This window comes from Hermetia illucens, chromosome 4 (assembly GCF_905115235.1).
Source record: "Hermetia illucens chromosome 4, iHerIll2.2.curated.20191125, whole genome shotgun sequence".
In the NCBI taxonomy this organism is placed as follows: Eukaryota; Metazoa; Arthropoda; class Insecta; order Diptera; family Stratiomyidae; genus Hermetia; species Hermetia illucens.
In genome coordinates, this window is record NC_051852.1 from 12,426,871 (window position 1) to 12,454,263 (window position 27,393).

At 44.5% G+C, this 27,393-nt stretch overlaps 1 protein-coding gene across 2 annotated transcripts in view; it reads right to left on the reverse strand.

Annotated features, from left to right (window-relative positions):
- The window catches only part of LOC119653402 (unconventional myosin-XV), a 179,221-nt gene that overhangs the window by 59,415 nt on the left and 92,413 nt on the right, over positions 1-27,393 (reverse strand). For both annotated transcript variants that reach the window (XM_038057967.1, XM_038057966.1), the window contains one exon: positions 19,198-25,977. In XM_038057967.1, the coding sequence (XP_037913895.1) occupies positions 19,198-25,977 (6,780 nt within the window). The remainder of the gene's footprint in view (positions 1-19,197; positions 25,978-27,393) is intronic.

Sequence of the window (27,393 nt, forward strand, 5' to 3'; positions counted from 1 at the left end):
AATCAAAGTGCGCGAAATAGTTGAGAACATAAGCATATCGCAGCGTACAGAGTTTCCAATATCACATGGAAAATTGGGTGTGGAAAAAATGCCGGCAAAATAGATGCCACATTTGCTCTCAGTAGAGAATAGACACATTCGGGTCGTGGACTCGGAGGTTGTTTTAGCGCTTTTTCTTTGCAATTCTGATGAGTTTCTGCGTCGATGCATTACTGAACGCAGACGAAACTTAGATACACTACAACACTCCAGGGACAAATTTTAACTCGAAATAATAGAATTTTTAAGGAAAACGGGCTCTGAAAAAGATAAGGACGTTGAAAGCGGCCGGCAAGGCTGAGGCCACAGTTTCTGTGGGATAAACACGAAATCTTGTGTTATGTCAAAAAATAAAGGAAAATTCTTCTAAAATATTTGTTTTTTTTTTATGTTTTTCCAATGAGTTATTGAACGACCTTTGTTATCAATGCTCAGAGACTACGAAGAGATGCTGAACACGGAAGTGAATAGCATAGAATACAGGCAGAAAACACATTCGAGCAAGTAAACATGATTTCGGTCTACAACTTTGCTGAAAGCAAGTGACATCTGAATACAAATGTTTGTCGAGAGCCCGGGAGGCCTTTCAGAGCGACGGTATGGATATAAGCCTCATGAACGTTCACACCCCTACAGAGGAGAGTGCAGAGTCGGAAAAGGATACCTTCTACAAGGCAGTTGAGTAGACCCTGGAAGCCTGTTCCAAATATGATATCAAATGGTTGTTGGAAGTACCTGGTTTGCGCAAAAAGCGGTCCACAAACATACGTAGGCCTCTCCAGGTGGAACCACTTTCAACCAAACTGACTACGTGCTGATCGAATGCCGCCACCTCTCAGCCTTGATGAATGCTAGAGCATATACACTTAGATCACTATCTCATTGGCATGGTACTCCGAAGCAGACCCTGCCTGAGATGGAGCGATGGCGTAGGCGTAGGTGCGTACCGTGCATGCCGGTGAAGGAAAGCTGGAAGAATGGATCGAACAGTACGATAGTACTCCGGAGGTATACCAAACTAGCAGCGACATGTATGTTAGAAAATCATTTCAGTTTTAGAGACAACATTTTATAAGACGACCAAAGGGACTGCGATAGGAAAACCATTATCCCCACAATAAAGTTAAATTTTCATGGTAGGCCCAGAAAAGAAAATGGAAGGGCAAATGACTAAACCTAGGGTTTAGTTCCGCTATGTGGATGACATTCTGGGAAGTGTAAAAGCAGGGGATAAGCAAGATATACTTGGCCAAATCAACAAGGAGCACCCTAATATGTGAATTTTCACGATGAAAGAGGAATCAAACGATGGCATTCCCTTCCTCGACATCAAAATACTTAAGAGGAATCATCATCATCATCAACGGCGCAACAACCGGTATCCGGTCTAGGCCTGCCTTAATAAGGAACTCCAGACATCCCGGTTTTGCGCCGAGGTCCACCAATTCGATATCCCTAAAAGCTGTCTGGCGTCCTGGCCCACGCCATCGCTCCATCTTAGGCAGGGTCTGCCTCGTCTTCTTTTCTTACCATAGATATTGCCCTTATAGACTTTCCGGGTGGGATCATCTTCATCCATACGGATTAAGTGACCCGCCCACCGTAACCTATTGAGCCGGATTTTATCCACAACCGGACGGTCATGGAATCGCTCATAGATTTCGTCATTGTGTAGGCTACGGAATCGTCCATCCTCATGTAGGGGGCCAAAAATTCTTCTTCTTAAGAGGAATAATGGTTTAAAATGCGACATATATAGGAAGTCATCTAGTACACAACGTATCATCGTCAGGATATCTAATCACTCACACCAGCATAAAGTGGCCGCCTAACGAACCATGGTGCACAGACTTTTGTCTATACCTATTACCAAAGAAAGGTTTGAAAAACAAAAGTCACACATTCTAATCCATAGCTTAATCAGAAAGGCGCAAGGTACGAAATGGTCTAGCAACTTTGTTCGAACAAGAGCGGATGAAGATGGGCACACAACGAGCCAGCATAACATACTCAACGGAATTTTTCCAGCTTTGCGACGAAGCTTAGCCAAAGAAGGCATCGAAGCAGTAGGATCAAGCAGGATTCGCACGCTCAAAGCGCAATTAGACAACGAAAAAGACCCGAAGAAGGAAAAGGAAAAAAACATCTGCAAGATGTCTTACGAAGATTCCCCTTGTACATACGTAGGGCAAACCAAACGGCTAGTCAACACTCAAGTCAAGGAACATTTTAAAGAAGCTGAGCTAATAAAACGGGGCAGAAAAACACATATCAATATGAACATGACCATCAAACGGAGAGGGTAACGGTGCTGAAAGAGGTCAAATGCAACAAATTGGACCCTTACGAGAGTTTCTTCATTGGAAAAGAACCTCAGGTGCACCGGTTGAATACAGATATGGGTAACGCGCACTCATATATTGTATTCACTGATACCATAAAGGGGCTATGTTAATTAAGATATAATTAAGGCCAAGTCATTCAGCACCTACAGCTATTGTAATGGAACATCTCTTAGATAACTGCCTCGAGACACCAAATTTTACTCCGAAAGCCCTAGCAAAATATGCCAACGATCGGATCTTGATCTTTCCCTTACGCCTTCCATTCGTAGCATCAAAAGGTACCTCGATTTTGCGGGTTCCAGAGCTCCTTTGAACACGTTTATTTCCTTGCCTTGTGTTCACACAAGAAAAACTCTGAATTTGAAAGGAGGGGGTAGCCTAAATGGTAAAATTAATTTTTGCCATCTACGTTCGTCCTAGGTCCGAGGTCCGAAAACCTGCTTATGAAGTTTATCGTGTCGTCCCCTTCCTCACAACACTTCTATATAATCGAGACTGCTACGCCATTTTTTTTCAACTGGTAGCTAGAGGAGTAGTGTCCTTTTAAAAGCCCTATCAGAGTTTTCATGTCCCACTTCTTAAGGGATACTAAAAGTGCGGCTCTAGACGCGCTAGATTTTCGACTGCCAGCCAGAATTCAAATTTCTACTTTCGTCTGCGTGAACCCTTGAAATTTTACCCTTCAGAGTAGAGTTGGCAGTGGATGTCCTGATGCTAAATGCTGGTTGTAGTGGTCCCACCCTTGTAGATCCAGACCTTTGGCAAGCCAGTCTGCTAATCTCCTCGAGTACCCTAGAACACACATTGGGAATATTTCGTTTAGTCGACCAAGTTTCAAAATTGAACGGTGCCACCACCGCTCCGTCCCTTTTATGTCAAATTATTTTGCTGCCAATAAAATGGCATATACCTCCGCCAGGAACATAATCATAATTTTTCCAAGATGTCAGATCAGTTCCCTAATTGGGTTTTCCGACAGTCCGATCAGTGCTCCATGTCAGGGAAAATTAATAAGTTTATAATCTTAAGACTCGTTGCTATTTGTCGACCATTCTTCTCTCTTGGTGAATACGATAGGGTATGATTTCTCAAGGCTCGGCATGCATACATCAATCAGCTTTATTACGTACATGTACATCCAGCATATCGGTTGTGTCCTCAGATCTTGTCCATCGTGATCCTACAGGATCGATAGGATATAATAAGCGAAGACGCTTTATAGTTTCGTTCCAAGGCAGAGGCAACTCGCCCGGTACTGCCTTACCTCTGACGTAGGAGCAGCGGTGAGGCTGACCTAAAGGACGGGGGGAATTGCGCTCAACATTATTCGCAGTAATGCTGGGTTTTGCGAATTATATAAAAGAGCACTTAACATTTGTAAACCGCTTCGGTCACGCAGCATCCAGGTAGAGGTGAGGCAGCGTCTGATGAACTGCGGCTGCTCTGGTATGAAACCGTAAAGTCGTCTGCGATTATTGTTGTTTTAAGCTTGAGCACAAAATGAGGGAGAGTGGACCAAAAAAAAGTGAGTGTAAGTTCCTCTCCATTTAGTCCGGTCCGACATCAAGTGGATGCGGACTTAAATAGGTTCCCTCAATCCTTAAATTAAATGAATCTACGGTATTTTTGGTATTGTTCCGAATAGGTTATTCGCATGTTAGCTTGAAATCGAGATGCACTCCTAAATACTTGACTGTTCTTACCAGCTGAATTTCCACCCCGAACTAACGTTTCTTGTGAATGTATCTAGTCCAGGCTTTCTAACGTGCACTGTGAGCTTTTGATGGGGACACCAAACTGTTGATTATCTGCAGAGTAGTGCGGTATTTACCGATAAATAATATGGCTAGATCGTCCATAAATGTTAGCGCAACGATTTTTGCGATTACCAGGAGCAACAGCAAGATATATAGGATATCCAGGAGCCACAAACCTGCCTATGAACATGCTCTAAGACACCTTCATTATAGATTCCGTTTGAGCACGGTGAACCAGCTGTTAATTATGTTGGTACAATGGTGGTGAACAATGACCCGATTTACACAATTTTAATCCAGAAACGAAGTTAAACACATAAAGGAAGGACCTTTATATATAGTAGTATGGTGTCAACAGTTTTTTTTTTTTAAAAGGACAGTTTCGCCTAAGGTTTGCCAAAAATGAGAGGTCCGTGGATAAAATAAAAATAGGGGAAATTTTTTTCTGATTGTCCCTGCCCGTCGTCAAAGAGATACGAGCTCAACATCCTCTAAATCCTTAAGCAAAATTTGTTTCAGTCAACTCAGGCCAACAATAGATACAGTATTTGTGATTTTTAACAAATAGTTTCATCCAATAAAGGAAAAATCTCCTTAATTCATGTTCTTTGTTGAGCAGCATTTTCTGGTGTCAAGACTTAAATGGCAGCATCTCCTAGATAAAACGAACTGAACTATATGATTAACAGGAAAGTTGTTTTGTATATGAGAATGAACTCCGATTGTTGAACAAGGATGCAGACAATATTTAGACCTCAATATGAAGAAAATTTCCATAAATATGTGCGAATATCGGTTAGAATCAAAGGTTCTCCGAAAGAAAGTGCCACTTGGTGAGACAAACAAACTTAATCTCCTGAGGCAATCAATATGTTAAGGGCTTATAGTCCACAAAAGAATGAACAGGACACATATAAAGACAAATGGGTACAACCCTCCATTGATCGAATCCTAGTTCAAGAGGAAGAGGGAAGTTAAGGAAATAAATCAATTAATTGTCCTTTAGGAGTATAAACAAAAATTGCATGAAAAATGGAGAGATACCGTCACTCACTCAAAAGGAGAAGTTTCCGTAAAGTAGGACTAGAAGTAACTTCGGACACTATGAAGAGCAAGTTTAAAAATGGACTGATTTCCGTAAGAGACAGGATGGACCTTTGAGAGAAAAACGAGCTCCAAAATGCCATGCCATAAATAGAGCAAATAAAAAGGTTTATAGACACGATGGTGAAGGAACACCTGAGGGAGGCAGAAATAGCAACCAACAAAATGAAATCCCCATCTAGCGTATCAAGTCATCGTTATTCCGGCCTCCCTTTTGGTCATTTAGATCAGATCAATCTTGGTAAGTGAATTCTTGTTAGCACGAATTGCCTGACCATACCATCGAAGACGCCTCTCTCGCAATTTTTTCATGATCGGTGCAACCCAATAACGATCGTGGATATCCTCATTTCGGATGTGATCAAAACGTGTCACGCCACTAGTCCAACGCAACATCTTCGCCTCCATTACCGCAAGACGCCGTTCATTGTCTTTTATAGTCGGCTAACACTCAGAACCATAGAGGGCGACAGGACGGACGACATTTCGGTAAATGTTAGATCACTTGAGGCATTTAAAGGAAATAGATATAATACCGCAAGCAAATTGCCCTGTGGGGGTCACGCACAGTTCATAGGGCTCCACCACTACCAATAGCTCGCCATCTAGATATTTGCACCCATTAGCTAACCCAACAAATAGAACTTTTTGTGTAGTATAACATAAAAGAGTAAAACTCAATCGACAAAAAGGAAAATGAAAATAATGGAAAAAAAAATGACTATTTGGTAGAAGTAGAATTCTTGATGCCTTTACAACAATCCATCTTCCCATGAAAATTATAAATGAACTGCAATTTCCGATCAAAAACACCACAAGCGATGAAAAATGATAGAAAACACCTACATATTCTTCAAGGTCCATATCATCTAGGAAAACACAATAGAAACGAAAAGATTATAAGTCGCGATATAATTGCATCTTCGTGGCAATCGTGTCATACTGTTAGGACCATGAATGAATAATTTACAACAATAGCGACCCAACATCGCACTTAGTTAATTTTAGCAAGGAAAGGCGAAAGAGTTAATCGATCTTAATGAGACATCATAAATAATGGAAACCAACCGCTCAGATTCTACAGATATGTACGTGGAAAAAGAATCTAAACCACAAGTTCGACTAGCACTTATTAAACAACAAAAGAAAGAACTCCGGCATCATGGGGGTCGGGGGAAAAGGTCGGTGATTAGATATTGGTAAGATGAACAGAAGAAGTATCATAGATTGAACATAGCGTAGATAAGATATTTAGGACATGTGCGTAGTATTGTCCCTAAAAAAGAAAGTGTGGAATTGGCACTAGTACAATAGGAAGAAAACTGTGAAATAATATCGAAGTGATGCTAACAGAATAACCAATCGGAAACTGGAAGTACGACGCTTCAGATGCAAAAGGTTTTATGGATTTTTATGTAAGAATATTTAGTTTTGTCGAGTTTTTATGTAAGAATATCTGGGTGCACGATGGTACCATTTGTATTAAGTTCGTAGTGCATATGTACCAACTATGTCAGACTATTCATTGAAAGCATCTTCATCAATGGCGTAACAACCGGCACGTAAGGAACTCTAGACATCCCGATTTTGCGCCGATGTCCACCAATTCGATATCCCTAAAAGCTGTCTGGCGTCCTGACCTACACCGTGGCTCCATCTCATGCAGGGTCTGCCTCGTTTTCTTTTTCTACCATAGATATTGAACTTGTAGACTTTCCGGGCCAAACTGGTCTAACAGATCCATGCGGTCCGGGCACCAGGAACCTCGGAAGACTCCGGCCGACGGTTGATGAAGGCACCGCGAAAGAAGGCGAAGCGAAATTGGGTGTAGAGGGGCGGAAGCTACTACTAATATTCACAAATTTCTCCAAAGTTACGGAGACATCGGCTTTTAATTTTTTTCAAAAAATGTCCACCTTGCTCTTTTATTAACTTTCCCGCGTCCCGGGTTCCCATTTTACAGGTCAAATTCTCGCAAAAGCGCGATTACTTACCCTAATATTTTATACAGGTAGTGACGAATGGGTTAGATAATTTTCCTACCGTCGAGATAGACCCCGCTGAAGTTCACATGATAAGTAAGGAGGAGGTCATAGAAGCCGGAAAAAAATAGCCTAACAACTCTTTGCTTGGATAGAATCCCCAAAACAAAGCTCTCGTCGTAGCAGTGAAAATAGCGCCAAATATGATTGCCGAAGCATTTGTCGCATATTTTAAGGAAGGAGCATAGCTCACACAATAGAAGAAGCAGAGACTAATACGTATTCCCAAGCCAAACAAACTTTTGGATGAACCTTCCTTATTCAGGCAGATATGCCTTTGAAATAATAATACCGGCAAATTATCCGAACGGATTATCTATAACAAATTATTTCCAATTGTTTAAAAGAAAGGTGGTCTCTCCAAATCAGTACGAATTTCAAAGAAGAAAGTCTACGACTGATGCAGTTGACCTGCTGGCTAACATAAACCTGCAGCCGAAGAGGATGATAACCTTCAGCCTTCCATTCCGTCAACAATAGAGTCCCTAATCAAATTTAGCGGACCAAATCGCCTGGTGCGCGTCGTTACCGCCTTCTTACTCACTAGGTTTTTGTGCTGCGATTCAGATGAAGGACAGCAATTACGAGTATATCCAACGCCATGTGATGACCCACAAGGGTCCATCCTAAGCCCACTCTCTCAAGCGAAGAAAATGTGCATCTATAAAGACTAAAGGTGAAAACCACACCATACATTTCCAGCCTGCATGCAAGTGCTTAGGCGTAATGATCCTCAGAGGCTTAATTTCAACTAATATGTGGTGCATGCAGCAACTAAGGCATATGACACCGGAACACTGATTGCGAGAATGCTACAAATATTGGTGGGTCAGGGCTATACGAGCGATGAATACCAACCCCAGCCATTAAATCTACCGAATTGTTATACAGATGACATCAGCATCATATCTCGAAAACTGACCGACACAGAGGAACTTCTGCATACTCTTGAGACTGGTTCGAAAGAAGTTGGACTATGCATCAATGAGGACAAAACGAAAATAATGATGAAATCAAGAAGTAGAACACCAGCTCTTTCGAGAATGGATGTGGTGACCTCAACATCGAACTCGTGAACAGCCTTATATATCTGGATGCCAGCCTGTCAAAGAACGCCAATGAGACTGCCGATGTCAAGCCATGGATACAGCTAGCGAATAAGTGAAGCCCATGGTGTTTTACGTAGGCACCTGTCGTGAGACTTAATCCTACGGTCCTCTTCAGACACGGATTGATTTTGTGACCACAATCGGAGCCCCGCTGAGACAAGCAACAACGGTACCAGTCTATACCAAGTGCATGGCTTAGCATTCATACTGGTGGATGCAAGAATTACCTAAATCTCTACCGAACTATGGAGTACGGCACCCGTGTTGATACGCAACACCACGTCGAGGCCCGAAGATCTCTTCTCTCTTGAGCATAACCACAACCACCATGAAACTCCCACTAGGGGGGCCAACCGCAAATAACCGAGCTGTCCTCACATACAACAGGAGTTCACCCGAAGTATGAGAGTCCAGGGGCTTTCCCGGTTCCCATGGTACCAGTATACCCCTGGCAAGGTTTCGTGACCAATTTGCCACTTCAGATGAGTCCCCGTACAGACTCGGGTCTGATCGCCCTGATTAGGCCTTTGGAGCATTCGCCTACTGAATCACGGCCGGCAAACCAAAGTGATTACAGCGTCTCCCGGTGCCACCACTATGGAGGTTCTCCTCGACCACTTGGTTTTGGTTTGGCCGATAGGGTTGCCGCCCCATCTTCCTCGCGGCCACCTCTGAACACCAGCTAGCGAATAAGAGTTTCTTCTCGATCCTTCCCATAATGAGATCTGATCATGTGCACAGAAACACGAAGCTTTGCCTATACAAAACCATCACACGGCCAGTGTTATCCTGTGGGTGCGAAACCAGGACCCTAACCCAATCCTCCAAAAATTTACTAAACACATTCGAATGGAAAGTCCTTCGGTGAATTTTTGAAGCAGCTCGCGGCCGTGATGGATGGCGCATCCGATACAGCCATGAGTTATATGAACTGGATGAAGAGCTAGAAGTCTTGAAATTCGTTAAACTATAACGCCTTAAGTGGGCATGGCATGCCCAACGAATGAGTGACGATCGCATCCCTAACCTAAACCTAAAAATGGTTATGAACGGACGACGTGTCGAAGGAGCAAAACTACGAGAGCACGGTGGGAGAGCACAATATATACGGACAGAGCAACTACTGGGATTGCAAAATTGGAGGACACGGTTACCTGACTGAAGTAGTTGGAGGGCGACCAGGACCCGCCATCGGGCTGTAGTGCCTCGATGATATCCACCGACTGCTTACTTCAAAGATGGTTAACTCGGTCCTCCAATATGCAGCCCCAGTGTAGGTCCGTATTCAAGAAAAAAAAGAATATAGAAGAAAAATGAAGGATATCACCTAAGTGTACTCTGAACATATGACGCTAACCGAGCAAAATTTGATGAAGCAACCTGCGTGATAGCAGAAATTATCCCTAGCGATATTCTGGCGAGAGAAACAAGTGTGCTACCCCGGAATCTTCTGCCTATCGCTGAATGACAGGAGAGAAGGAACGAATAAGAAAAAGGGCGCTTAACTCATAGAATCATGGGGGATATTCGAAGGTCCGTCGAGCGTCTCATGGTGAAATTGCTTTTGACCTAATACATATCGAGTTTACCTCTATCAATTTGAACGCGATATTGCCCAAAGTATATGAAAATTGCAGACGACGAAGAACACCTTTCAACGCCCAAGCTTCCCACTTCAAAGGGTCGCACTTAATACACAAAAATATCATGAAACACATGATAAAGTTGAAGGATATATGGACTGAAGTCGAAAAGGTGATAGAAGTCGTCTATAGGAAACTTAGGCAGGAAGAAATCAATCACAAGAAGGAATGAGAGAGCAATACCAACCCGAACACGGGTGCAGGGTAGATTCTGACCTCCATATGGGAGTACTGCGGAGAGAGCGGAAGAAGGAATTGGCTTTACCCACTAAAGCCAAAGGATCCAACATTATTGTCTGCCAACCAACGGAAGCTTATGAAGCCTTCCACCTTCCACTAACAGACAGGCAGTGAACCAATTCGTTTTCCATAAAATGGAAGGCATCATATAATGTCAATCAAGTGATGAAGTGGATGCGGATTCAGGACTCCCAGCATCCTCAACAAAAAAATCACTTCGACCTCGTTCAGGTTTAAACTTACGACGGATTTCACTTCAATATAATTCGCACTCACGCCCATTATATATAAATGGAGCGATTACCACCTGTCACTACTCTCGGCCGCACAAAGATGAGGCAGTATCTGCTGAGTTGCCTACATCCTAGACGAAACCGTCAGTCAACTTTTTTGGTAAATTTGGGTGTTTAACTCAAAAAGGGGAGTCCGTGTACCACAATAGAGGAAGTAATTTTCTTCCCAAATGGTCCGGTCTGTCATCAAGTGGGTGCGGACACAGGACTCTCAGCACCCTCAACAAAAAAATTCACTTCCCTATTAAAAACTAAGGAAACTAGAGTTTCCTCGTAATTTCAACATTGCGACATATTTAAACCGGATCTTTCTGCAACACGGAAGATACAAAAATTCAACTTTGAGCTGATGAAAACAAGGAAAAACTACAAAAACCAAGCCCGGGGGAGGATTCGCGGATGTAGCGGGAGGGAAATACCCACTTATTGTTTTCTCTTAAATATGATACGAAGTCGCTTCATTAAAGTATAATATCTGATAATTTGGATTTCGTTATGGAACTCTCCTCGTATTCATACAAACGGCGCACATATATACGGTATCTACTCATGCGTGTCTTGTCCGTCATAAATATTATCTGAAGTTTCGCTAGACAAAAGAATAACAAGGAAAGTGGTACGCGTGGTTGAAGAAAATACGGACGGAACCTATTGGCACCGCATAATTATCAAGCTAAACAAGGATTTCCCAGTGGATACCACAAGAAGCAGTGGATTGTATCCAATCCTAGAGTTATTGAACTTCTTTGAGAAAAGTCTATGTAGGAAGCGAAGATACAAATGAGGAAGTTGTATCTGTTGCAACCAAACTCAGTTTTGAATATGATTTTTAAAAAGATCTCGGATTTTACCCGGAAGATACTCGTATTTTCGACTTTTTTAAGTTTGAATATAAAACGGCTGTCTCCAGCAAGCACTTCCTTTTGAGCAACACCATTTCTCTCAGCAAAATCCACTAATATTTGTTAATCGAATCCCCATTGCTACACAAAACCAAAACATCCGTGGGAAAAAAAGAATCATTACGTTCACATCTTCCAAGTCTGCGTCATTCAATTCACACCTATTCAACTGGAGGAGCAAATCTTCCATGAAAATTGTGGAAAAACTGCTTGGGAAGCACAAGAAGTATACGTAGGTAGCCTAAATTTTCGCAAGGTAATGTTATAGAGGCAATGGACGGTTAATTTTGCAAACATTCAAATATTTTCTCACTCATTGTGCAATCCGATGTTTTTATTCCGATTCTTATTTATGCAAGTTAACATACTTGGAAGTATCTTTTTACATTTTTCTTTCAACAATAGCCGAAGCTAATCCCCTCATGGAGAATTGAGCACACAATCAATTGAAATATATTATTGAAAATATTAACGGTTCATTTTTCCATCTAGTGCTAATGTGTAGTTAGAAATTCAGTTTTCTTTAGGTTAATGCAACTGAGCTTGCACAATTAGGCGTCATTAATTGCTACGGAACCTAGTGGATTGCCAAGCAAACGCAGACACGCAAAGGTCGCCTAAAAGAGATGAGACCACAAATCGCGATAAATCATTATCATTACATACATTACAAAAAGCACTTGATAACACTACGACATACAGATTAATTTACGATAATGGACGGAGACGGATTCAACATACACGGTAACTAGGGCTGTTTAGTAGTGGATAACCGAGTTGAGGACCGGATACAGGTACTCCGCGATGTTACCTGTTCACCACAATTTTTCCAACTAGTTTCGATTGCTTGTGATCGCGATCCGCAACGATCGTGGGGATGCCCCGCATCATCATTTCTAAGCGGCGACCAGCTACGCTCAAGTGAGCTTCAGACCATCTTCATTGACCGTTTCATATGATAGTTATTCACCTTTCCATCGCCTCTTTGATTTCGAGAGGTAAAGATAAAGATACAAACGCTTCAGTGCTCTGTAAACTTTATCTTGAATTTTGGAGTGTACTTTGAAATGGAGCCATTGCTACTTGCGAGAGATAAAGATATTTGAGGGGGAATGCATTAACATTTTTCGTGGTACGCAGCCCAAATCTACCCGCAAACGGAAGAGAAAGGCTCAACAGAAGGAACCTTCGGCCTCTAAGGAAGGGGGACTACAGGCTGAATCCTGCCTGTCAGAACCTTTTCTTTTACCCTTACCGGGAAAAGCGGAAGAAAGGGAAGGGAAGGGAAGACACTACTGGTTTAACGCCGGTATGTGGAAATGGATCCAAGCGACCCCGACACCGTGAACCTGGAAAGCCCCCAAGCCGGCGGCAGAAGAGAGCACTGCGAAGGAAGATGAAGCGCCTTGGGAATGAGGACATGGACGTGGCTGTACCAGTAGGTGCGGTAACGTCCAGAGAAATCGGAATCTCTGGCGGAAGGTGGGGATAAACTCAAAACCCCGGTGAGATCCACACTGGATGCACCAAACTCTTCTGTCAGCGGTAATGCTCGCAAGAAGCATAAGACCAACACATCTACTGTGGCCAACGACCAGGACCGCACCAGGGCTTACATCCACGGGTCTCGCGGAGATTAGGACCGATGTGCCGGGAGGTGATCAAATCAGCGAGAGAGATCTCAATAGAAGCTGGTCCCTCCCATAGGAATACGGACACGAAGGCGGTAAGGAAGAGGACGTATGCGCAAGCTGCAGCCTCTGTTCTAACTGCTACCATTGGAGTTTCCCCCAAGGATGGCAAAATGTGAGAGGGACTATTTACCATCCTCCGGGAATGCCTGTGGAAAAAAATGCTTGAGCCTGGAACGAAGCCACGATTTAACAATCAAGGTTTTCGCGATGGGTTTCTCCATTTGGAGTGCACAGACGAGGCTGCCTTAAAGTGGCTCCAGCAGGCAATCCCGGCTTTAAGTTCCAGCGATCGGCCCAAGTTCACTATTGTGAACACTGAGCTACGCAGGACAGAACATGTCGGATGTTGGTTACCGGGCCCTTGAAGGAAGGCAGAGGAAATCATCCGCATGCTGGGCGAAAAAAACCCGGGCATGGACTTTGGACACTGTAGGGTAAAGTTCATGAATGCCAGGAAGGACAAATCTACAAACGTGGAGGGTTTCGTCTTGGTATTTGCACTGAACCAAAAGAGTCTGAATGTGCTCAGGGGAAGTAACCATATCGTGCTCCATTTTTTGCTAGATAGGCTGAAATTCAGTCATATCAGGAAACTATAAAGCATCATCTCCATTTTGAGAGCGAAGAACAATGATGGTCTTCGACTCACACAATATAGAGCAAATTGCAGCATCTTCGGTGGGTTCTCCCACAATGGAGCTGTGCATGGAGGATAGTGCATACAGAGGCGGAACCCCCGTATGAGGGTTCGCATTGGTGAATGGACTACAGAGTGAATCCTACCTGCTAGTAACTTCTTCTATACGTTCCAAGGAACAGGCGGAATAAAGAAAAGCCACAGACGTGAACGGAACTGACTTGATGCCAGTTCGAGTGATAGAATCTATGCAAACCGGACACCGCAAACCAAGTGGAAAACAAACGAATGTTCTGTGGGGAGGGGGGGGAGGACATGGGAACTGCGGTACCTCCAAGTGCGGCTTTTCTCAGAGAAATCAAACACGAGGAGATCGAGTCTTTGGCGGTACGGTGTGAGGAAACCCTGTCATACGCGGACTGTGGGATACGCTTCTGTTTTCCGTAACACGATAGACTAAGTTTATGTCGAAAAACAAAAAGATTAGTCAAATCAACCTGAAGTATACCAAAGCCTTCTCCTATCTGTTGGCAGCGAGACCGACAAAGCTGCAGAATTTCCCCTACATCTTTCTGGTGCAAGAGCCGTGGGTTCGATTTAATAGAATCTGTAGCATTGGATCAGTAAAGGGAGCTAGGATTTTCTACGAGGAAAGATCCATAAGACCGAGAGCTTGCGTCCTGATACCAAGACGGTTAGAGGCAACCATGCTGGAACAGTTCTGTTCCCAGGAACTAGCTGCGGTCATACAATATCAGATAAATGGCGAGAGGAAAAACATCATAGTTACCTCCGCTTACCCTATGATTCTTTTTATCCTCCACCGACGCAAGAGCTTAGGGATCTGGTGGCATGTGCAGAATTAAGGGGTCTCGAACTCTTAATAGGTTGCGATGCAAATGCTCAACATATTTGTTTGGGCAGTAGCAAATGCAATCCAAGAGGAGAGAAGCTATTTGATTTCATCATTTCAGCTGGTCTTATGACTGCAAACATAGGGTCCGTCCTTGCGTTCGTGGGACCAAGAAGAAGCAAAGTAATTGACCTAACAATCTGTACCTCAAAAATGTTAGAGTTGATTACACACTGACGGGTGCTAGACGAGGTCTCACTTTCAGATCACCGATACTTAGAATTCAGTCTGACTATTGCGGGTGAACAGGCTGCTTCAGAAAACCCGACGGTACTTTCACGAGCCCCACACCGGATTCAGTACAGATCCTCCTGGAAGTACACCTCCCGGGAGAACGGGTGATAGAAGGGGCAGGGGGAGAGTTGACGGTATTTGCAACCCCTTCAAGACGCAAGTGCTGCAGGGGAACTGGAACATTGCGAAAGTGGTTGTTATCCATGAAAAGATGAGAGCTACCATATTTTCCTTGGAACATTTCAAAGCACCTGACATGGATGGCATCTATCTGGCAAAGCTAAAAGGGGGTATGGAACACTTAGAGCAACCTCTAAGAAATATTTTTCGATGATGTCTTGCTCTGGGCTACGTGCCTTTCTCTTGGCAAAAGGTGAAGACAGTCTTCATACCGAAACCTGGGAAAGATGACTATTATAATCCAAAGAACTTTAGACAGATCAGCTTGACTTCATTCTTGCTGAAAGGTTTGGAGAGACATTCGTGGAAATGCACTTAGGTCGAACCCACTTAATGAAAACCAACATGCCCTTCTTGCAAGGATACTACAAATCTCGACAAAGGTAACATGGTGTCCGCGTAACAAAAAGGGATTTATCATTGAACGGGTCGAGCCTTGATGGTCTCTCGCAGAGTCACCAGCCAGGCGTCCTCCCTGCCCGTGGAACTTCTTAAAGTCGAACATTGAGAAATTTGCCGAAGTTCTTGGAGCATACAAAGCTGCGCTTAGGGCACTTCGAGGGTGATGGCGCTGCACCTGACGTTATCGTAAATTCTGTTATCTAGCTGATAACAACAGGCTGCAGGGCTTCCATGCCCTAGAGGGCAGCCAGCCGTGTTCTAAGTACTGTTGGATGGCACCAGCCGTGTTGGGCTTTTTAAGTAACGATGTAGGGCGGGAATGGTGAGGTTGCGAAAGGAGTGTCACAACATCCGCCGTTTAACATTGAATAAGCCTACTTTCTTTTCACTTTTTTCACGCGATGCATTGTCTGGCCCAAGAGTTTACGTCCTTGTTCATGGAAAAGCCACAAGTATTTGCCAGTGATTAACCGGTTCATTGTGCTGATACCTGGCTAAGACAAATCTCCGCGACCACGGGGAATGCGTACACCTCGTGTACTTTGTCAGCGGTGGTGGACAACACCTCAATCGACCCGGATTCCGCGCAGCGAAAATGGTGCGGGTTCTCTCCGGGAGCCGCTGCAACCAGAGGAGGGACTTCTACAACTCATAGCCTACTTTGTCCCCACCCAGTTGCCTCATTTCCCGAACCAACTGGCTGGGGGTACGATATCCTAGCGTCAGCTCATTCAGTAAGTGATTTAGCTTCAATTCCTCACTTACTGAAAGCTGTCGTATAAGTTGCTCCTTCAACCGAACGTAGGAGCAGTCCTTCAGCACGTCCGAGAATAATCCGATGGTGTCCTCGTCAAGATCGATGAGAACGTAGTAAAAACGTGTGGCTTCCATTGTCACACCAGGCAGCGCAAATTGCGGAACCACGCCGTCGTATTGCGCCACCAAAGGGAAGCACCCCGAGCATGACAGCTGCCACCGGGGAATCGCGCCTCCGGCGATTTTCTCCTCCCGCGACATAACAGATTAATCAGGGAGTGGAACAGAGGCAGAACACCGGCACATCGGAGGCGAGCGCCGCCAGACTATTACTAAACGTCAAATGCTCAAAAGTGAGCTCAACGTCTATCAACATGCCCAAATATTGGCTGACTTCAAAGTAAGTTGTCGTAAGAGGCGACTAAAAGGGATAGCAACCTGCAAATTGTGAAACTTTACTGCTACCGAAACGTCAACAACGCCTTGGATAGGGGCTGACTTCATGGCAACCTTTGACTATTGAAAACGGACTATGATTGGTTTCTGGAGTGTGCGCATGTTCCTCGACAACGGTGGCGAGGGCTCTCAGAATGATCGCTTTCTCCAGCTCGAGCGGGAATTCCAACGATATTAGTTGGACATTCTGGGCCTAAGCGAAGTAAGTTGGTGGGACTTTGGAGAGTATTCCTCTCCCTCTTGTCACACTAATCGCAATATGCTTTCGTACTTTGGAAAGTCAAGTGATAGCAAACGCGAAGCCGGTGTCGTGTTGCTCTAGACGGCTAACGCAAAGCGCGCCCCTTGACCTGGAAGCCGGTTTCTGACAGATTTCTAACTGCACGATTCCGGTTCAATTTAAGGAACATCACAACGGCGGCTTTCGACATAATAGAGAAGGATTTTTTCTGCGAACAATTAAATGCAATGCAGGGTAGGGTTCCTAAAGGTGACATTGTGGTCGTGATGGATGATCTGAATGCCAAGGTGGGATCTGACGACACCTTGGACATATGATGAAAAAACAAGGTCTTGACGACCGCAACAGTAACGGTGGGCCGTTCGATCAGCTACTTCGGGATCAGCAGCAGATTTAGGAGTTGTCTTCTGGACGTGTGTGATAAGAGAGGCGCTTACGTCCCGCTGCGTGTATCCAATATCGACCGCTTGTACGACCCAGCTGTCACCGGACAGTGAGAGTTATATTGCTCATCGAATAGCAGATATACTGAGTAATCCGTCTGAAAATATCGAAAATATCAACCTCCGCTGAGAGCGTTGAGCAGTCCTTCAATCTTCTCAAAAATGAAATATCGAATGCCTTAAAAAGAGAGCGTCCACCGGACCCAGCAATTGGAGTGTCAATAGCATTGGCTAATGCTGCTGTCAAAAAAAAAATGGAAGCAACTTTGCCAAAATTGGAGGTGCCAAAGCCCTAATTCTGCCAAACACACCAAACTTTTTCTATCAGAACCAAAAAAATATACGGGAAAGTTAATTCTGCCGAAAAGCAGAAAGAGGGGGGAAGTATTGTGGGTATTTTGACAGGTCATAATTCACTAGTTGGATAGATTAGCAGAATTGGAATTCTCCAAAATGATACATGTCCATTTTGTAATAAAGAAGCGGGATTCGCGGACCATTTTCTATGCGAGTCTCTCGCCTGTGTTCCAGCTGCAGCAGGTAGCATCCGTTAGAGGAGGTAATAGAGTGCAATGGACCACTACGGTATAAGCGTTCAGAGGCTTTACCCTTCCTCCACCTAATACACAATCACTCCCATAATATTGGGAAGATATCCCCACCAAACGTGGTCGTCTTTGGCTTTACCGCGAACTTGAAGGCCTTATCAGGTTTTCTTTCCAGAACCAAGCAGTGTTTACCGATATCCTACTGCAAATTGCCGGTGGCCTTTTTCCGGTTGCTGTGAGTACTACCAAAATCTTCAAGCCTCTTATATCAGTCATGATCCTTCCCTTGCTGAGGCAGAAATGCTTGAACATTGCTTCATTGGGATTTTCACGGTTCATCAGCAATCATCGGGGACGAATAACAAGCGGTTTGGCTGTATTGTTAGTCTTATGTTGTTATACTTATGCTGTTAGTCCTTTGGCCTAATTTGTGGTCCATACATCATTGTAAATATTCCTGTCAGGTCCTAAACGACTCTTCAGAAGCTGAGGTCGAATTATTTATATTTTTCCGTTCCAGTTAACACCTGCAGCCGTTCTGAGTAAACCCTCTCTTCTCCGCACAGGATGAATGTGAGGCTGTGTCAAACTCCTTAGCGTGCCCTTTATTCCCACAAATTTTGCCTTGGAAGGACTCACTTTCGTGAAGTATTCACCCCTGAGTAAAGCCAGGATTAATAAGGCCCCCTATATCACCAAAATAACTTGGGTCTAATTTTGGGCTCCCAAGAAAACTCCGGGTCAGAGAGAGCCCTCCCTTTCTCCGCCATGTCGTCAGGTGGTATGAGAAACTGATTGGTCTCACCAGAATATTTTCGACCCCAAGAAAATCAGCATCACCTAAATATCTAAAATCTTCGTTTTTTCACTCCAATTTACAACTTTCAGCCTCTGCATCACTGATACCAATCATTTCAGTTGCAATTTCGTACCAAAGCTTGACTGATTGATCTTAAACATTCTCTCGATTAGTCGATCTTTAGGCTCCCTACGGAGACGGATCGTTCGGAAAATACCCAAACAGTCAGAAAAATACCAAAACCGTCACGGTAAATTTAAATTCCATAGTCTTAATGGCACTGGTAGCATCATCTCGATTTGAGTGATAGTTGGGTTTGAAAGAGAATTTAATGCGTAACAGCGTGAATAAATTATTTTATAAAAAAATAGCCGATTGCAAATTTTAGATAACAAAATAAAAGATTGAAATCTCACTCACCTGTCTGAACTCCTGACAAAACTGTTGAACCATGGTCTGTATTGCAGGTGCCCTACTAGCATGCAAAGTCAATCGATTTCCATTTCGCATGTTCAGTTGCAACGCAGCAGGACGTGGTAGTGTGACAGCTCCTTGAAGTTCTGCATAAGGCATTGATCGAACTACAACCAATCCATTTGCATCTCGCCGGGCCAGATAGACACCACTATGTGATATTGCCAAAATAGATACATCCGGAAACTGTGGGGCACCGTTCACCAAAAACAGTCGCGCAAAGTACAGTGGCCATCCTCGCGCCATGTCTACCAAATGTCGTTTAACAATAGCACGAACTTGACTTCGCATATTGTCAAAGGTAACACCGTGACCACTCAGTAATGTCAGTGCACTTCTTTTCTCCTGAGATGAGATTCTCAGACATGGGGTTGAACCGAAGACATCGAGAGCGATTTGTGAAAATAAAAGATCCAGGACTGTAGGAGGACCCACGGGCTCACCGGGACGGAATACTTCCTTTCGAACTCGTAGTTTCCATTGGACTCGGTTGTAGGTGAGACAAGCATTTGCTGAGGACTTCAGCGAGGGTGGTGCTGGAACGGGTGCAGGAATTGCTGGATTGGGCCAATCATCTACAGTGTCGGTTTCGTCGTGTTTTTCAGTGTTTTGTGACACCATCGTGGATGTTGAATTCTTCCTCTCCCTCTCTTTGGCATACTTCGCCATATGTGTTTTGAATGTAGCTCGGTCCGTTATTTGGCTTTGTATTGTAGTTGACTTTTTCACTAAATTCTCCTTCTCGGCAGCGGACGTTACTCTTGGCGGGGGTGGCTGATACACTTTATTGCTCTCCCGTTCTCGTTCGACTTGTTGAATTTCATAGAAGCGATCACGCTTTTCGCGTTCCTTTTCACGTTCGCGGTCGCTACCACTAGAAGGAGGACCTTCGACTTCAGCTCTATCCCAAACAGATTCTGAGAAATTCTCACGATCTCTGGAACGTGAGCGCGATCGGGAGCGATCTCTCTCATTGGGGATTTCCTTCTTGAAACTTTTCTCATAAACCATATCCAGCTTGGCTGCTTCAGCCCGACCCCACGAATCATATGTGTCCTTTGAAATATCTGAACCATTCCAGTTGTGACGGGCACCAAATGTGTCTCGTTCTTGACGTTGCAAAAAAGCGGGGATGTCCTGATTTCCTTGTTGATTTTTGTTCATCTCCCGATCAGCACTGTGCCGAGATGGTGGGTTCGCCGGTACTGGTGGTGGAGCTGGAGGAGCAGTAGTTGGGGGCTTTATTGGAGGAGGTGGAGCCGGACCAGCAGGTGCCGGTGGGACCATGACTGGCCATGGCGGTGGTGGAGGTCGTTTAGATCCTTCCATTCGCTGGACTTGTGATCTCACTGAAGGTAATTCTGGACTTCCTGCCCGGTCATGGCCGTTCAAATGTCCACTCAGCTGTTGCTGAAGCATCATTTTTCGAGCATCCTCCAGTTTTGCAGGTGCTCTTTGTTCTGAGCGGGCACTAGTTGATGATCTGACAGAATGCCCAGCTGTGACTTGTTCTAGACGTTGACGCATTTCCGAGCTAAGTTTCAATTTGCCCACACTACCTGGGGGTGGTCGTTCAGCACCGATTTCAAAACTCCGTTTGGACACCTTTGAAGCACCATGAAAACCAGATTGCCCACTGTTTTCATGTTGACCAACCGACTTTTTCTGATAATGCTCCTTTATTTGAATTGCCTGTTGTTGCTGGGTATTGTGAAGTTGAATGGCAACTAGTTTACTATTCTCAATTTCAAACTCCTCCCACTCAACTGTCGAGCCATTTGGTGACCCATTGCTGCTATGATTCTGTGATTGTGGAGTATTTTTCCTTTGATTTTGTCGCATTTTGAAGTGAAGGAAGTCTTCCTCCGTTTCATTTTGTTGGGCGTCTTGTGGCGGTGGCCATCTCCACTTTCCGATTCTCACTGTTTTTGCTCTACCGTACGGATCCAAAAATGGACGTGCTTCTGATGGATCTTTGAATTCAATTGGTGGAGGCATGGGCGGTGGAGGTGGTGGTGGAATCAATGATCCACCACTGTCCGAGGAAGCTTTGCGATTTCGTTCTGGTTCAGAAAATTGTGAAAGACGGTTCTTAAAACTTTGCTTCCTGGTAGTCACCGAAGTTGAACCTTGGAAAGATTGGGTTTGATTGACTTGAGTCGTTATAGATTGTATCGTTGTGGATCCAGTACCAGTATCCTGTTGGCTGAGCAGTGTTTGAAGAGCCTGATTTTGTGCTAATAGTTGTTGCTGGATTTGTAGGTTTTGAGCCATAGCTGACTGTAAAAATGCACGCTGAATCTGTTGCTGATAGGCTGTGGGATCAACTCCAGGAGGGATATTAATCACTTGCATCAAGGAGTCCGGTGGCATCGAACCCATCATCATCATTGAGTTGGTTGCAATCGGACTTAGCGGTCCCAAAGGAGTTGTAACAAAACCTGATGTTGATGTTCCTGATTGATGTGTGGTACCTCCTCCTTTGATTATCTCAACAAGCTCCGAATTTTCAGTTAAATGACGCAATGAGTCGTTAACAAAAATTGGTTGAAATAAACCAGTTATATACTCATCAACAGAATCTTTAGGGGATTCTTCTTCTTTACCTTCTCCACCTCCTTTAATTCGTTCTGATAAGGTTTCGGCACACATTAAACTTGATAGAGAGTCATCCATAATAGGGATCTCAACAAAATCGTCAGATGTACCACCTCGTATGCTAGCTGCCAAGGATCTCGCGTCTGAAAGCTCATCCAATGAGCCATCCAGGACAGGACTAAATAGATCGTCAAGGAACTGATCTACGTCAGATGCTTGCGATGGTACTCGAACTCGCCTTACGTGGCTGGCTAATGATGGAGCCTCGCTCGTGTCTGACATTGCAGAGGACCTAGTAGCGTACTCCGATTTGTCAATATACTTGCTAGAATGTGATCCTCCAGATCGGCGTCCTGCGTACTGCGACTTTTGATATCTCTGAGGCGGTTCTTTTGCAATCGGTGTCAAGCGTTCAGCTGAATGATAGCGATCATTCAATCGACTCTGCGAAAGTCCTAAATTGTTCAGCGGTTCTGGCTCTGGAGTTGTTGGTATGTCAACACTCTCACCACCCAAAAGATCATCAAGTGATCTAGACCGTGATTTCTCACTCTCGAAATAACGTTCATTCAAGGCCGAGCTTCTAGATAAGAAATCGTGGGAAGTTTTTCGAGATACTGCACCTTCATAATGACGTGGTCCGACATTAGGTTCTGGTATTGGTGCTTCCAACTTTGATGAATTTTTAGCCTGAGGCGGTTCAGGTGGTGGTACCTGCGGTCGTTTCGTATTCATAATATCAATTTCAGGCATAGCTACTTTAGAACTCTTGCGGCCAGATCGTAGTAAATCATTCCGCACTGCAGGGAACGCCGGGCACAACTCCTTTTCTGAAACTAAATCCAAAACATAGTCAAGGCCACATGAATCCAATACTTGTCCAGCATCATCCAACACTACGGTCCAGCCTTGATTAGATATGCCCAAACTTGAAACTGCCAACGAAGCAGCCTCCTCACAAGTTGTCCAGGAATCGATAGCCACCGTTTGAACAGCCTCATCAGGTAAGGTCAGTGCCACGGCTATGTCAGATAGACGCGAAGTCGCTCGCCATTCTATCCAGGAGGGCGGAAAGTTTCTACTGGCTTGGACGTTGTAATTATTTGAAGTACGTAGGAGCTTCTTCAGGAGGTGTTCTCTCATTGATGCTGGTGCGTTATCAACGATGAACTTCATCAGATATTTCGCAAAAGCCGAACCAGGCTGGAACGAAGAAAGGCATTGTGCCATGAGCTGCCATATTCTCTGGGCTTGAGCTTCATCGGCTCTGTACGCTTGGTTGCAAAGCTGGACTAGAATCTCGTCTCTTAGCCCACGTGATGACAAGCCCTTGTGGATGATATAATCAGCGAGTGCTTTCTCTTTATTGTTATCCAAACTAGAATCGCTGGTCCATCTTAAAATAAGTTTGAATACTGCCAAGGAATCTTGAAAATCTTGGTCTCTAGCTGCTGCTCTGGACAAAAATGGGACTGTTATAGGCTCTCGTCTAGGTGAAAGCTTCACTCCGTTGCAGTATACAGAACTGAACTTTCCAAATGCAAACTGGTCCAGATCCCGTGGCAAATCAGCTGCTGTTGGTGGTCCAGGAACGGTCCCAACAACCTTTACCAGATGCCGATCACCATGTAATGGTGTCCAATCTTCGATTTTTGAGAAAATGAAAGCCAGCTCAGCTGGGATATCCAAATATGCAATTTGATTCCGCTCTGCAGTTTCTTTTGCAAGTTTTTGGGCTTGACGCTCCTTCTGCGCTTTAATCGCGTCTTGACGGCGTTTCATCTCTGCCTTGAATTTTTGGTAGCGTTTTCGCTGCATTTTGCCTCGCCAATAAGCCTGCGCCTTGACTGTTGCTTTCTTAAGAGCTCTGTACTTTTTGCGGTCGCGATAGCCTTTCCAGGTTGATTGAATTTTGGTAGCTGCTCGCTTTTGTCGATGTAGTTTCTTTTGGGCCAAGACACGTTTTACGTTTCTCTGAATGATGATTGCTGCATTACGCAGTCTTTCCGAGCGTCCACCCTCTAGTGCACGATGAAGTGCTTCCCGAAGGAATACACGGGTAGCTCCGAGTTGAAAATCTGGTCCCTCAACACCTGTCCTGGGTAACGACTCTAGAAGGTTCCGACAAAGTTCACGATATGGAGTTCCACGTGGCAATGGTGATTTCATCAGGTGCCGGTACCGTTCCACAAAGTGCTGGAAGCGCAATCGAACCGGATAACCTTTCTGTCGAATCTGAATAGTGTCAAGCATGCCCAAGTAGCGAAGTTGTTGAAGAACACATGGCATGTCCATTTTCAGCGCGTGCTTATCATTGTTGGGTTTGATGCATCTTACAAACCAAGGATTGCATCTCCCCATAGACTGGAGGAGCTGTTGAAGTGAATCTGAGAACCTTGCGGCAACTGTCGGGGTCCTGGGTTTCATGGTGACGAAACGTCCGTTTGAACCCTTTGGTAATGTTTTTCCTGCGTCACGTTGGGCACGAAGTTGTTTCGTCATGTCGGCCACCAGCTGAAGCTTACTAGATCCAAGCAGTTCCAAAACGTCAGGTCGAACTGCATCTCGGTTCTTCTCAAGAAAACCCTCTACGCAATACCAAACTTGTCCAGCATAGTGGGTGATTCCGAACTCTTGAGCACCTATTCTTGGTCTAGAGTAAAGTTCATTCAATGCATGGTTGTAGTGGCATTTTTCGAGGAAACTTAAATCAGTGGCTCTTGGAAAGTTGGACTCATCGTCTAGGAGATGGAATATTCCAACTGGTTTCTTTGCTAATAGATGAATTACTGGAAGATTATCTTCCCATGTTAGTGGTGTCCATTCAAGCCTTTCTCGGGCGTACTCTGCCTGCTCGAGTTTGAACACATGCTTATTAAAATACAGTTGGAGATTTTCGTTAGCGTAGTTAATACAAAGCTGCTCGAAAGAGTTCTCTGCCAAATCCTCAAAACCAAAGATGTCCAGTATAGAAATGCGGTGTGCATCGTGAGTTCCACCTTTATGGACAATCGAATTGATGCGTGATACCAGCCAGTTGAATAGCCCTGCATAGAGAACCTTCGCGAAGGCATCTCGAGCGTCCAAGGCTTGGTCGATTCCGAGAGGGGTGTGGAGTCTCTCGGACCTTGCTTCCGTAACTCGTGTTGTCAAGGACCGGTGCAAACCTTCTGCAGATATATGCAACAAGTGCCCAGCCCACTTGATCTCAGCGTCTGATCCAATTTCAACGCCTTCTTGCCCATGCCTCAGTTGCCGACGATGGAAATACACATTGCCCAAGTGTAAAACTGAAGCTAGCACCCGAATTATTCCTTCTCGTTCTCCATCAGATACGCCTAAGACTTGCATAGCACTCTGTAGTGCATCCCAGCTAACCCTGCCTGGTGCACAGTCCGATCCGCCTTGGTTCAGGTAGAAATATTTGTCAGCTTCTAGTAGTCCATATTTGGCACGTTCTGTTTCGCTTAGTCCTCCAAGTAATTCATAGAAAACATGGTAGTTTCTCTCACCCGGAGCTTGAGTTACAATCCTTGACTTCTCAAGCAGATATTGAGTGATCCTCGCTCCGACAATGGCTCCTGATTTAAAATACACTTCCAGGTATTTTCCAAATCGGGAACTATTATTATTCCTCGCTGTTCGAGCATTACCGAAAGCTTCGAGTAGTGGCGATGCCTCCAAAATCTGTTCAGTTATAACTGTTGAAGCTGATCCACCGCCTGGAACTACAGCAGCCAGATATTGCATAACTAGTTTAGTAGATTCAGTCTTTCCAGATCCAGATTCACCGGATATAATGACAACTTGTGGCGAAGGGAGAGCTGCATGTGCAGCTGCTCCGATGGCAAAAAGATGGGGCGGCAGTGCGCCCAAAGGTTTTCCTGCATACTGTTTGGCAACTTCCAATCCATATGAGTCCGGGAACATTTGATAGGGGTTGACAGCAATCAGAATGCTTCCCGCGAATGTGTAGATGAGCCCTTTGTCGTAGCGAATTCGAAGATTCCATAGTAAAGATGCTTCGTGCAGATCTTCCAGTTGGGTCATATCATCGACTCCATTGCTACCCAAATCTTGACGTGGTCGGAGGTTTCCTTCGCCAGGCGCTAGTGTGAAAGTTTGAGGCTAAAAAGAAAATGGGAAAATGTTTGTAAGAAATCGGTACACTAATGAGCATAAATGTAATTTTTAAAAATATTTTATTAAATATATTTAAGCCTATTTTATTAGACCGAGTGGGCTCGGCCAGACAGGACAAATGGGAATAATCTTTGTTTATTTCCGAACCAAGTTCACTCAAAACTGCCATTTGGTACTCGGATAATCATTAGTCAGGTGAACTAATGTGAGGTCGATGGTAAGCGACCAAAAGGCCGACCGAAACAATAGTGGCTTGATACGCTGAATGGGGATTTAAAAGCCTCGCGATTGTATACAGATCAGGCAATTGATAGCACCAACTGGCGAAACCGATCATGACGAGCCGACCTCGGTTGTGAACAGGACAAAAGCTGAAGAAAAATAAGAAAAGCTGAACTAACGTGACCGGGAAACACGATAACCCAGTATGACAAGCTCTTATGATTTGACAAACGGTTCGGAGTAGGCTTCATTTGAGCTAACAACTGTGGGGGTCGGATCTCGTGAAAACGGTTCTAAAGCTCATATCACAGCTACCTTTGTCTTGATAATATTCTTGGCAAAGCAGCAAGTGCAGTCAAAGCTATGACACCAGTAAGTTGAGAGTCCAGGCTCAATTGAGAAGGACTCCTGACTGGCGGCTGGATTTCTGTCAACCCATGCGTGACCTCCATGCTTGCACAAACAATCACTTAAGGTGATTACACTTTCTATCGGAGGTAGGGGTTCGCAGCTGGGACCCTAACACAAGAAGTTCGGCATTGTGGACGAGAGATTCGATCAACTTGCTAGTCTGGAGCTATGGTGGAGGAGCAAGGCAAATTTTGGAGATAGTCGCCAAGATGGGACTTATTGTCGGCAACACTGCGACGTTTCGTCGTCCTTGTTGCGAAGACATTATCCCTGGCGTGACTTTCGCTATGAAGTCCTTGGTGTCAGCCACGCATGCAACGATGAAGGTCACTAGAAGATTTCACGGACATTAATCACCAGGACATTTCCTACGAAGCGCAAAATGACTCCTCCTAATGTTCTGACGTCTGATAGATACCTACCAAGTAGAGTATAGGCAAAATCGACGTTGGCAAATTTATGGAAGCTCTCTCAAGAGAGACGCGGACCCAGATAGAAGAACAGCGACTGAATGGTTAGTGAACTCAGCAATGAGTCTTTCACCGCAGTTCGCGATGCATCTGCACCAAAAGGGAGACTCCGTCACGTGAAGTCACCTCTGTATTATTGTGTTTCTGAAATTGCAAGTCTAGCAAAGAACTGCCTCAAGTTTGAGTGGATTTCCAGCACGGAAGAAGCAAAAATGAGGTAACCCTTCGATCCGCGACGAAGTCGATAGACAAAAAGCTCGCTACTAGCAGGAACTTGTCAGGGACCCATGGGACTTTG